The following is a 13,731-nucleotide window of genomic DNA, read 5'->3' as shown; positions in this document are numbered from 1 at the left end:
AACCTCTCGCACAGCAACTGAGAAGAGAGAATGCGATTGTCCCTTTTCATCATAGTGGCTGGGAAAAGAAGGTAGCATTATATGCTGATGACCTACTTGTTCTCACATCAGACGTAACAACTGCACTCCCGGTTATATTTGAAATTGCCAAGGGGTTCGGGAAATTATCAGGCTACCAGATCAACACATCAAAAACAGAGATGTTGGTCTGGAATGACAACCCTAGCTCCTTGGAAATACAGGAGAGCGAGTCGCTACGATATTTAGGCCTGAATATCACAAAAGATATCAATACCCTCGCCACAGTAAATATTACAGCAATCATTAAACAATGTAGAAAATTATTGCAAGCATGGTCGCACCTGCAATTATCCTTGATAGGGAGGGCTAATCTTGTGAAAATGGTCATTTTGCCTAAAATTTCTTTTCTTTTTAATACTATTCCCCTTTACTTTAACCAAACTCAAATAACCAAAATACAATCAGAAATCACCTCTTTCATTTGGAATAAAAAACTACTTAGAATAGCTTGGAAAAAGCTTAGACGGCGTTGGAAGAAGGGAGGAATAGCCGCACCAGATTTAAAATTATACTTGTGGGCTTTTCAGCTATCTCACATACGAATGCTTCTAAATAAACCTGCTGATTATGGGATAGGATTAATGTTTTCGGCAATGCTAAATGGGGAAGGCCTCAGTCAGACGGGATTTTTATTTAAATTCGGCAACCAGAAGTTCTTCAAGAAGATCAAGTTGAAGGTCCTGTATGGCTTGGCTAAAACCTGGTCTGAGCTAATTAAACCTATTAAACAGGGATACTACTGCGATAAAACACCACTTTGGGGGCTGCCGGATAGTCCAGCCTGGTTGGAAGATTCCTTAGCCAATCCCTTGAGAGAAGCAGGCCTCAAAGAATGGGGGGATCTCTTTTATGAGGGGGATCTGCTTTCGTGGGAGTATTTACAGAACAAAATAGGTCCAACCTTTTCAAGGTTTAAATACATACAAATCAGAAGTTGGACACAGACATATAACGATCCACAATCCAAATGCAACAAGTTTCCACTTGGAGGGCACAGCCAACTAATAACTAACCTGGTTGGTACCCCCCCAGCAAAACATGAGATTTCACAATGGTATAGACTCCTTCTAGATGAATCTGATGGGGAATTTGAGTTACCAACTCAACTTTGGGCCGATGTAATTTTGACTCAAGACGTACAAGAACTCTGGTCTACCTCATTCGAACTTTTAATAAATTTGGTGAAACCCTCATGGTTACGTAGAAACCATCTCTTTACCCTTCACAGGGCGTATTATTCCCCCCAAAGATTATCTAAATTTACCTCAGGAACCTCAGCGGCATGTGCAAGATGTGGTTTGATGGCAGCCTCAGATATCCATATGTTTTTTGAGTGTCCCCGTATAACACCTTATTGGGAGGCCATAGGTAAGACTCTCACGGCATCATTAGGTACCCCAATTAGTATAGATTTACCATTAGTGATCTTTGGAGTTCTGAGGACAACTAAAAACATAGCTAGAAACCTGGTCTTCTACACGATCCTTTTAGCAAGAAGAGAGATCTGTAGGAGATGGAAGGATTCCATCCCCCCTTCTCACGGGGACTGGCTGACATCAACGCTACAGACTGCACGCATAGATCTAGCCAGATCAGGAAACCAATGCAAAAGGACCTTTTGGCACTCGATTGTATGGTCTCAATAAAGATCCGGGTTTTTTTTTTTTTTTTTTTTTTTCCCCCTGGGTCCAATGATTATACTACTATGGTGCCAACTCAATCGTATCCGGTCATATCCCGGCCCTGGCCCAGCAGTAGGCCTCCCCACTGGTAGCCTAAAAGAATTTCAAGCTGAGACAGTTGCGGGATCTGTGGCTCTCCTCTCGAATGAAATGATTCCTTCCAGTTACTATACTGTGTAAACTTGTCTGATGCTTATTCTAAATGGCTTTCAAAAACCATGGTGGATATGAGGACCAAAAAAAAAAAAAAAAAAAAAAAAAAAAAATAATAATAAAATAATTAGAAAAACGTTTTATAACATGCGATCATAAAATACAGAAGTGTAAAAAAAATTTAAAAAAATAAAAAATTGCGAAATAAAAATGAATTAAAAAGAAATATTTTTAATTAAGAATAATCAAAACACTACTTATTAAAAAAGTAACAATGCATATAAAATTATTAACATTACAAAACTCAATTTAATACAAATTATATTGCTAAAAAATATGAACTTATATGATTAAAACAAATTAAAATATCTTTAAAATTAAATCATAAAAAATCAATCTTAAAAACTAAAAACATTATCTAATTTTAAGCTTCCCACTGAATTACCTTACAAATCAACAACCCATGAATATATAAATTCAAATAAAATACAGAAAAACCGTTAGAAGCATTGCCAGATCTAAAATAAGATAAACTATGCTAAAAATAAATACACACACTTAACATTAAAATAACTTATAACATAAAAACTAATAAAACACAACAAGATAATAAAAAATATTATATACAATTATATTTAAAACACAATACAAAGCCCCTTAATAAATGGCATTCTTGCCTGCAATTTATTGCCCTGTGATATTTTTGATGTCACAATATTTTTGAGACAATATGTGTGTCAATCGACATGGTCAGGTCTCAGTAATGATCCCTCCCATCGGTAGACCCATTTTTATTTTACTATTACCATGTGCCTATGTTTAGAGTATCCAAGATCGGCAAGGAGCCTCCCTGGCCATAAGCATGAAGCGTAACTACCCTTTAGAGCTCAAAGGACAGTTCACCATTTGCTACATATTTTGTGGATTTCAATGAAAAACATTGGTTCTAGTCCAATTGGAAACAAAATAATTAAATAGGTGCCACATATTTTGCCATACAATGAATGGCACACCCTCTGTAAAGGTTAAATAGTCTCTATTCAGTTGTTGATTGCTGTAACCAAGTGTCACTCTGCTACTAATAAGATTATATATTTGCGCAGGCAACATGAATGAGAGGTAAAATGACTACATACCGTAGCAATACTTCCACATATTGTGATGCTTTATGCTACACAATGTATCTTTTCTTGCCACATTATTTAGTCAACTGTCTCACATATTTTGTTCCTTATTTCAAGCATAATTACTGTGGCGTCTACTATGATCTTAGCTACTCCAGCAACATTTCCATATACTTAAAATGCATCAAACTGTAAAATGATAGATTTGGCATAGTAGGTATAAACTGTTCAAGCTGTTGAGTCATTTTCATGTTTAACTATATATTACAGTGAAACGATAGTGCTGAATTGCACTTCTTAACTATGTTCAGCACTTTGTAGAACATCGATATAAAACAGGGATACAAACTAGAGCTGCTCTGCTGCCTGTAAGTCAGCACATGGAATGCGCCATTCAGTATAACCACTTCCGTCCGTTTTCATCACTTGTCCAAGGCCGTGACGAGGTAGTTCCCTTGGCAGCCCACCCATATTTCCATGTTTTGAAGTAGTTCCATAAGATAGTTTCCCAGTTTGCTGCATGATATGCATCCTCATTCATTTATCGCTGGTTTTGTTGTGCTTAGATGCAAATAGTTGATAGATGTGTCAAATCTGACTATGGATTCAGGACTGTCAGAAATGTGGTTATTAATTTGGGTGGGGTACCTCTACCGATTTAATACATCTCTGGTTATTTAAAAACACAGCTCTGAGTGAATCTCTGCTCATGCCCTGGTAACAGTGGCACAAGCAGTACCAACAATGGTAAAGTAAACAAAGTAAACAACACAAAACAGAATAAAATACCCAAACTGATTTAGAATAATAGAAAAGCATATAATGAGCAAAAAGACACCAACAACTTCAAAATAGCATAAGGGAACTGGGGATATGAATTTTGAATTACGTTTATGGCAAATGTGCCAAAAGTAAACACGCAAAAAAGTAAAGTGTCAATAAGCCACTAATCATGGTTTATCAAGACTTAGGCGCAGATTCAGAAAGACCACAATGGGGCTGATGTTGGATACACAAAGCGGTTGATCCTGGTCAAAGGTTTTAACTTCAGACTTTGTCTCCGGCTACTAGGGAAAGATTATTCTGGTCAGTCCTGCTACCCCGAGGTCCTCAGTAGAGGCTTCTGGACACCAGGACTCTTCCAGCCAGGTCTCCCACAGGAGTCAGCTGGGCCTTATCTGAGGCAGGAATCCGTCCGCTTTATGTGTCCCTAAAGCAGGTAAACAGAAGGCCAACCTATTGATCCTTGGAGATCTATTTCCAGTCCCAGGTGCCAGTAGGATTCAGGTGACCTTGAGTTCTTGAGTGAGTCCTCTTCCTCCAGCAGGAGTCAGAAGTCAGGTGTCTCTTTCCAGCACGGCCATTTTCAGATGGGTCTTCCCACATGAAGGAATGTTCAGAGAAGTGATGGTTGAGGTGCCTGGTTTATACTGTGCACTAACCAGAGATTGGAGAAATTTTACCACCCAATACTAACTATTTTCTTAGAGTTCGCTCACCCGCTTTCGCTGTCTTTCCTCTCTGCCTTACTGTAAAATTACCCAGGTGCCTCTATTTCACAATATAGCTGCCACCAGGCAGGACTGTCTTCATCCCCTATGCAAGTCCACTGCTTAAATGACAGGGTCAACATTGTTTTCCCTCTTATTGTGACTGAAGGCAAGGTGTCAAGAGTCCTGTGAATGATTAGGAGAAGTCCTCTGTGGCATCTCCAAGTCAAAAGAGGTTGTGCTAAAGCTGCCCTTTGTTCTTTCTGCTCCCAGATAGCTGATCGGTACTAAGAGCTATGCCGACGTCCCGCCCCCGCACCGCCATACCTGTGTACGCACCGCCTGCCTTATTATGACTTTTTCAGTCACTGGCGGGTGGTTTTTTGGCGTTCTTACAGCAGTTCCAAAGAAATAGTCCCTGCAATGGGAACGTCAAAGGCAGTACCTGCACGTCATGGACTGTTGCAGTCCATGCCATGCAGGTAGTGGGGTGCATGCACACAAAGGGGCACAAAGTGTGCTCCCCTGCATGCACCCCATGGCCCAGAGGCAACAGGGGGTCCTGTATGGGCCATTTGTTTCCTCTCCAGCATGGTTTTGATGGAGGAGGATCCACCATGAAAACTGTGGGGGAAAGGAAACTCGCAATGTGCTGGGCAGAGCCGCGGCGATCCCGCCAAGCATATTGTGGTGCCTAGACCACTGCGTCACCGCCAGAGAGCTCTGATCACTGGCAGTTGCGGCGGTGAAATGTCAGTCCAACTGTCGTAATAGGGTGGTCTGACTGCTGGTGCAACGGTGGCTGGACCACCGCGCCACCTTGAGTCGGACCGCCAGACTCGTAATCAGGTGATATGTGATCCGAGGTTAACACCCATTAGCCCTTCCTGTGCACACAGACTGACAGTTCTCATCTGAGGCAGAGTTGTTAACTCCAAGGCCAAGGATGTGCAGTCTAGCGCTGGGTGTGTGAGTGGTGGCAGAACTGGTTTTAAGCCACTTTTAGCTCAGGCAGCCTAATGTACATTTTTATAAAGCTACTTTTCTGTTTAGGTTGTAAAAAAAAATCACGTTTAACAAAATTTTGAACGCTAAGTAGAAAATTACTTTAAAGCATGTTCTAGTCTTTTTATGAGTGGAGGAAGGGAATTAACATTTTAGTCACACTTAATCTCACTTAAGTTTATTCATTGACAGGTTTAGTAAGACCTACATGGTAAAATAGGTTTTGGGTTTCATTTCACTGTGAATTATACCCTTTGTTTTTTACATGTAAGCACCCTTCTGCGTGGCTAAGAAGGCACTGTTTAGGGGAGACTTATCACCATGTAAAATATACTTTTTCTACATGGAAAAGGCATTTTTCCCTGCCTTTTGTCACTGTAGTGCATTTAAACTGAAGCCCATGTAGAGCACTGTTGTGCTCCTAGAAGACATATTTTTACCATGTAAATACACACTGCTGCCCACATATGACATTTAACGTTCCATGTGGTAGGTGCACTTTTGGCAACCTTTCCAGTGGACTTAGAGGGAAGTTGAATAGATGAGTTGGGCAAAAATAATTGTACAACTATCATTTTGTGACCAGAGTACATACTCTGTGACTTGGCTTAGTAGGCTCTTGGATTTACCAATAAACTGTTTTGTGTGCCGACATGGATTACCTGAGCGTTCTCTTGGCACAGAGATTTTGGATTACACACAAATCCGGGTTCTGTTATTTTGAGATTTTTGCATGTAAAAGGCATGCACAAATGCTTATTCAATTCCATTTAAAATCAATAATTGAGCTGTTCCAAAATTGTTTATGCCCTTAATTCTCAGGTTTTGAGTTTCCAAATATAAATAAATCTTGATGGACATATTGGGTACAAAAAATAAGGTTGGTTGTACTATCTTTTATCTCCACAGAACAACTCCGGCTGTGGTATTTTGGCAGTGGGTGAACCAGTCTTTCAATGCGATTGTGAACTATACCAATAGGAGTGGAGATGCACCTTTAACAGTGCCGTAAGGATGTTCTTTGACTTGTCTTTGTGTGAATAAACTGTGTGTCTGGATTCTCGTGCATGAACTATGCCATCCAGCCTAGCCTAATCGAGCACCCATCTCAGGCAGGAAGTAGAGTTTGGCCATAAGGAAAAACACTGGCCAAGTAATACTTTCTGGATTTAATGTGCCAATGCATGTAAACAAGGGCATGCACAAATGCTGTTTTTATGTTTTGTATGCGTAAATGATTTTTAGAAGATCAAAACCTGCGCTGGTGGCCCAATTGCCCTATTGGGTTGGCCAATGTTGGTGAAACAAGTAGCAAAAATGATTCCTTTCTGTATAAAATGCATGTGAGAGATGAAGAAATGTGTGTATCAAACAGTGGGATGTTTGAGTTTGGTTTTCAATCGTCAAATAGTCCCTTATGCATTCCAATTGAGGCACTTTCTGGAAGGTGGACTGATGTGCCAAATAGCAATTTGTATGAGTTGAGCGAGTCATGTTCCACTGGGTTGAGCCAAATGCCTCTCTATATGCATTTTAAAGAATTGGTAATAATATGTCTTGCAGACATCTATGATGTCAAGTCAGACCAAAAAAGAGGAGGGCAACCTTGGTGATATCTCTGGCTTCTACCCAGAGTCTTGGTAGTTCGCTAAATTAAACTGGTAAACTACCACTGGGAGTTTTTACTGTGTGCATTTGTGACCAAGAAAGCTAAGGACCTTATTTTAATGTCAGTCGGACTGCCACCGACTGGAAGTCGGTGGCGGTCCGACCAACAGGCCATCAGTCTGACCGGTGGCGATCCGCCCTACAGGCTATTAGTCTGACCGCCGCATTACAGTGTAGGGGGTCAGATCGCAGCAATCTGAGGGTAAGCCCGTTGCATCCAACAGGATCATCTGATTCGACAGGATGGTGGTCCGAATCGCAATTCCGAATGGAGGCGCTGCCGAAGCAGGCACTGCCGTCAAGATTACTATTCCCATTTCCGACTGCTTTTTCCTGTTGGAAAGACCGACATAATGGGATTTTAGGGCCCTCAAACAGGGCCCCGTCCATCGTGGGCTACTGCAATGTGGTCCTGGGGGCACATGTTGTGCGCCCACGCATTTCCATGCATCATGTGCCATGAACCACATGGTGCATGACACTCAGTGCATGGATGTGCAGAAAGTGCTCTTTGACACAGAGACTTGTGCTGTTGTCCTTTTTCTGGGCTCCAGCACAAGCCTCTTTGTTAAAGAACACTTTCTGACTGCGAGCAGGGAGGTCCTAACGTAATTGGGCGATCGGACCACCGACTGGTTGTCGGACGGTCTCATGCCCACAGCGATATTGGCCAGCCGTCCGCCCGTCCGATATCCTGATGTGGCCCTAAATTCAGTAGTGGAGTTATGCTAACAGTTAGCATACTTCAACTATTGGTAGAGACATATTCACTCTCTGGAGTGTACTGAAAATGAGTTACACTTGGAGAAGGTGCTCTGAATCTGAAGAGCAGATGAGCTGGTAGGAAGGGTATTGCACTGGGTGTCAGAAAGAGGACAAGTGAACAGTTGACAATGAACCTATGCATGGTTCACTTCTACAAAAGACTGGGTTCAATATTGTTGTACATCAAGAGAGTTAGAAATGCTCAGCATGTCTGTGTGGATGTAACACTGGGTAGAGGGTGATCTCGTATTAAATCAAGAGCTTTTGGTTGGGCAGTACGATGGCGCCCATTATTATCTAGCATAGATTCCATACTGCACCCAAAACAACCCACATCTTGTAAACAGTGATAGGGCTGCTTTGCAGCTGATCACTGTTATACCAGGCTTCTCTGTTCTGTGAATAGGTGCATAACAATATGAGTTGGGAAGTGTGACTTTTGTTTTCTTTCTATTGCTTCTTTTACAGGCAACTAGGAACAGCGTATGTAAGTGCAACCACTGGTGCTGTGGTCACTGCACTCGGCCTGAAGTCCCTAACCCAGGTAAAGAAAATCTTTTTTAAGTTGTGCAAAATCTATATTTACATAGTGGTTAAGCTTCAGCTTTAGCTTAATAAATTATCATTGCACACAGTCTAGCGATTATTGAAGCTGCTTTTAGTTTACTTTAAAAGTTTCCAGTATTATTTTGTGGTTTCAATATTCACCCACTTCTGTTAGCCAGTGGTTCCATTTTGTAACCAGTTGCAGAGTGAAAAATGGAGAGAGCAGACACAACACCTTCACAACCCCTCCTGCAATACCTACAACCTCCAAGTCTGGGTCTTGCAGTAGCAGTTACAAGTATTCAGCAGTAAACAAAAAAGAGTAACAGTTGCTGGTAGTATTGTGTGTCTAATTCTCTAATTGTTTATTTGTGTGGGCGTTAAATAATCTGTCCTGTTGGCAGACTAGTTAGTTTAAGGGTTTCTCTGTAGCTGAGAAAGGTAGCATGGGCAGGACAACTCCTTAAAGCCAGAAGTATGGCTTTTGAAGATGGGAATCCAGTCTGTCGCAAAAGATGCCTCTCTATTATGTTGGGACAGAATCACTTTAACCGTTCCCCGGTGGTTCCATATTTGATTGTTCCATCCAGCACCTTCCCCCAGTGTTAAGCTTGTCGCAAGTATCTCCTGCTCCATCAATTCCCCCTTCTCAAATAAGGCAAGAGGACGTCTGCCAGTGGACTACCCAGAAGGAAGGTCTCCTGGTTTCTCAGTCTTAAACATGTCATCGACCCCCGAAGGACCCGCTTCAAAAACATTGGAGTTTTGGGCACTCTCACAATAAATGTAAAACCGTACTCTGCCCTACCATCCCCACACCCACCAGCATTAATACTTTTTCAGCTTGTCCCAAATGTGTAGTTTCAGTGGGAGTCATAGAACTAAGACATCAACTGCAAAGCTGCTTCTCTATGCTCTGCATTATCCTCTGATATGTGGCCTTACAATCCGGATCCATAGTGGTCTCCCCAAGTTCTGTTTCCAGAATAGTGCAGGCTGTCTGTTGACCTCCCTTTCAAGCAAGAACCTATAGAAGAATGAGACTAAACATTCTTTATGATCCCCAGGGATTAACCATTTTTGAAAGTGGCTCAAGACAAGAACAAGAATGGCCTCAGCTTTATAGGTGAGGTGCATAATTCAGTAACAAAGCTACAGGTATTGTCAACTATGATTCAGGGAGGCCAACTTCCCCTCTCACCTAATCAAAAGATTTAGTTAGCCTCTTCACAAAGAGATGCCAAACAGTGAGACAATACTTTTTCTTCCGTAAATTGAAGGCTTTGTCCTTATGACCTCTGTAAAATGGGGTTGGAGCCAATTAGAGTCATAGGAGACTGGAACTTTGTCATTCCTATCGCTACACTAAACTTGTCCCAGAAATCCATGGGCGCTTGCGTGATTAGACAGACTTAAGCATTTACTGATCTAGTTTTCCTTTCTAGCCACATAACCATCCACAAGGACACAGACCCAAGGATGTGGTCTTTGAAATATGAACGCTTTTTATGAAAGAACATCCATCAACTACAAATCGCAGTTGTGACTCTTAGCAATATTTCAGAACATGCAGAACTACCAACCCCTACTTTAATTGGGCCAGTGCTTGAGAAGCCTGCGAGCCAGTGTGGGCATCTTACTTCCCCAAATGTAATTATCAATACGTTGCTGTATATTGGCAAGCACCGCACTGGGAGATCTGGAGGGATTGCTTGAAAAGCAAGGAATCTTAGGCAACACCATTATTTTGACAGCTACAATATGTTGGTGAGCTACTGTCCCATTTTTTCAAATCATGGTGGATGTCTTGGATCAAGCAGATGTAGTTGTGCTGGAACCGCTTCATCAATAAAGCCATTAAACATATTCATAAATGGCGGGCACATCCATTTAATGGGCGGCATAGCTATTAATTTAGATTGTTGGTTTCTGGGGATAGTCTTGTTCAGGGACTCTGAATCAATAAAGTTGTCCTGGCATCTCGAAACCTTCTGATATTATGCCAACTTGTGATGTTAAGGGGCCAGTGATTGTGCCGGGTTCACCGGGGAATTGAAGATGTTATCTGTGTACAGCGCTAGCTTACAACCATCCCATCTGATCTGGATGCCCTGAATTGTTTAATTTTGTTGAATCCTGTGAGCCACAGGCTCATTAATAAGTACAAAAAGGATGAGCGATTAAAGACATTCTTGGGGTTCCCTGCCTGGTGGAGAAGATGGGATATTTCCTGCCATTGAGCCTAACTATAGTCCGCATAGAGTGGAAATTAGCTATTACCCAGAGGCAAAACTTTGGTACAAAACCCATTGCCCCTAAAAACATTCAGCAATACTCAAGTGACGTGCGCAAATGCCTTATAGGTATTGAGAAATGAGTGAATTTTTTTTACAAGAGCAAGGCACGTTCTTAATTAAGTAAAACACATTTTGTGTGTTATCCTCACCTGATACACGACCAGTTTAATCTGCATCAGTGCGATGTGGGTATTAAGCTGTTTAACTGTGTCATTAATATCCATGTGAAAATCTTAACAACAGTATTGAGCAGCAAAATCCATCTATAAGAGGCACAGATAGAAGGGTCCTTGCCTACCTTGGGGACAGTGCTTTATTTGTAAAAGAATAAGTGCTGCTGCCTAAAGCTCTGCTCAGAAATCCGTGTCTGGTGCAATAAAATGTTGGCTCGCAGAATTCCAAAGCTGCTTAGTCTTGAATTCACCTCATGCCCCTTTATTCGACTACCAGACTCTCCATGCTCCTTTATCTCACTGCTGAAGGTTCCTTCTTTTTTTCTTTTAATGACTTTTCTCCGTCTTCCTCTTCCTCCTTTTTTTCCTGTTTGTGTCTTTTTCCTTATCTTTCTCTATATAAATGTATGATGAAGAAAATTGTGTGCCGGGAGGCCCCACAGCAGCCTCCTGCTCAAATTAAGCACTGCTTGGGATTACTGAAAGCATAATCCCTGGCACAGAGTCCATGACCAAGAAGAGCTGTACAGGTTCACTAATACCAGGGTCATGCCACGCATCTACTTATAGAATAAAGGGGGAAAACCATCTGGCCCATGACATGTAGCCACTTTGGTCTCACAATGCTAGTGATACCCTCTACAATCTCAGTTGGTCTGTCCAGCTCTTCTGCTTGCTTTAGGGAATTCCCACTGTGCCTAGAAAGCGTGGGATCTGAGTGTGATCCGCAATCACCGATGTGTCCTTGTCCTCCACCTATTAAAGTTCTGATATCGCGGAACACCTGTTCATTACCCTGCTCTGTGGTAATGTTCTGCCTTTGATCATCTTTAAACACTTGGATTCGAGACAGCATTTTCACTTCATCTCTATGTTTGCACACAGCCTTATTCCTCCGCTCATAATGTTTTTGTTTGTTTTGGAGCCACGCATACTCAGCTTTGTCCATGTCTATGGCGTGGACTTGTCCAGTATCTCTCGACAATATCTGGGACAGTGTGAGTTTGGGTATCTTCTAGAGCTCTAAGCGTCTGTTGAGATTGGCGTGTAGTAGCTTTCTTTCTCTGCTACTGTGCGCCGAAGCAACATTCAAGGTATCTCTGAGGACTCCCTCAGTGCATCCCATCGAACTGCCTTACTAGTGTCACAAGCACCATTTTCTGTAAGGTAGGAATTTAGGGACCCCTGTTGCTCTACCAAGACCACCATGTCCACTCACAAAACATAATTTTATCTTCAGAAGCATTGACGATGAGAGCCATTTCACAAGCTCATGGTGACTGTAACGTGGGCATTATCGGAAAGATTGATGTGATCGCCTGACGAAGACTGAATATAGTGTGATGAGTCAGATCTCACCAGATAGTGATCTAATCCAGTTTAGAGTCTGTATGCCATGGAATAGAAAGTGTAAACAACTTCATGTGGATGTTGCGTACACCAGTTTGTACATTAGTACAAAATCCATCAAAATCGCCTTCAAGTTGATGCAACCAGTTCATCCAGGACGTGTGCTCATCTGCTTCTCTTTGTCGGCCGTCTCATTTAGCAAAGAAAAGGCTAATTTGATGGATTTTGTACTAATGTGGATTTCTGGAGAGATATGTTCTTCTGGAGGTTATTCTTAACTATTTTTACTGATACTTAGCGATGCCCCAGGTGCCTTAGACAAATGACATTGGTCCACGAGGAGACCCTACAATTGAGATTGGGTCGAAACGTTAATACCCCATTCCCTATTTACAGAATCTTATGGAGGGAATATATGAATTAATATGATCCTTCAACACTAACTGCCTTCCAAACTGCTAATAACCAGGGATATGTACAGTGTATTTTGTATCACTCTTGTATATATTTACCTGCACCAGCACTGCATCGTCTGCACTTTTCTATTGCAGCTTGCACCTTGTATGCACCTATCGTAAAAGAAGAACAATATAATTTCTACCAAGGAGAGAAGGGTTGGGTCTTCACTAATGTGTATATGATTATATATCAACATAACACTAATCATTGTACAATTCAAAGGAATACATTGAAGGTTGACTACAGGTATTCCCAGAATGAGTCACTTTTTTATATTATATTGAACTACCTTAGTCCCTGTGGCATATAGGGTTTATCCAAGTTGTGTTTATATATCAAATTAATAGCAAACATGTTTTATGTACACCATCTAAGCAGGCACATGTATGGCCCCAGTCTACTACAAACTCCAGAGCAAATTACATATGTTTGCTCATCTATTTATAAACCTCCCATTTTTTTGCATAGCACATAACAGCTCAACTTACATCTAATCCAAACCACATACTTAAACGTGTTATGAGCACATTTGTGAGATATGGTATATATGTATACATAACCAGTACCATAAACCTCTTTAATGCATGATATGCATGGAGGCAGATTAATAGCGGTACTTCTTTATATGGGAACCGGGGAAGAGACGTTTCAAGAGGCTATTCTGGGTGGTTGACAAACCTCTTCTTGTGAACTAGAACACCTCCATGGTTTTATCTCTGCAAATTGGGATGTGCACGCCCTCTCCTTGAACCTAGTGGTTTCCTGAACACCCAAGTATTTTGTGCTCTGACGGTGCTTTTCGATTCATAAAAAACGTTTCTGAGGATCCTGTTCAGTAGGTAAATTAATTGCAGGTTGTTTTGATTTAAATCATAATAATTTACTTAAGCTTATCATTTTGAGGCATTACAATCCCTGGTCCATGAGAAAGAAAGTGT

General features: G+C 41.4%; 1 protein-coding gene across 2 annotated transcripts in view; it reads left to right on the top strand.

Moving 5' to 3' along the window:
- Nucleotides 1-13,731, top strand: part of SFXN3 (sideroflexin 3) — a 183,354-nt gene that overhangs the window by 95,478 nt on the left and 74,145 nt on the right. For both annotated transcript variants that reach the window (XM_086922673.1, XM_086922675.1), the window contains exons 5-6: nt 6,445-6,543; nt 8,437-8,512. In XM_086922673.1, the coding sequence (XP_086778799.1) occupies nt 6,445-6,543; nt 8,437-8,512 (175 nt within the window). The remainder of the gene's footprint in view (nt 1-6,444; nt 6,544-8,436; nt 8,513-13,731) is intronic.

Source organism: Lissotriton vulgaris, chromosome 5 (assembly GCF_964263255.1).
Source record: "Lissotriton vulgaris chromosome 5, aLisVul1.2, whole genome shotgun sequence".
NCBI classification, from domain to species: Eukaryota; Metazoa; Chordata; class Amphibia; order Caudata; family Salamandridae; genus Lissotriton; species Lissotriton vulgaris.
Note: the sequence above shows the minus strand (reverse complement) of the source record. Positions and strands in the feature narration are given on the sequence as shown.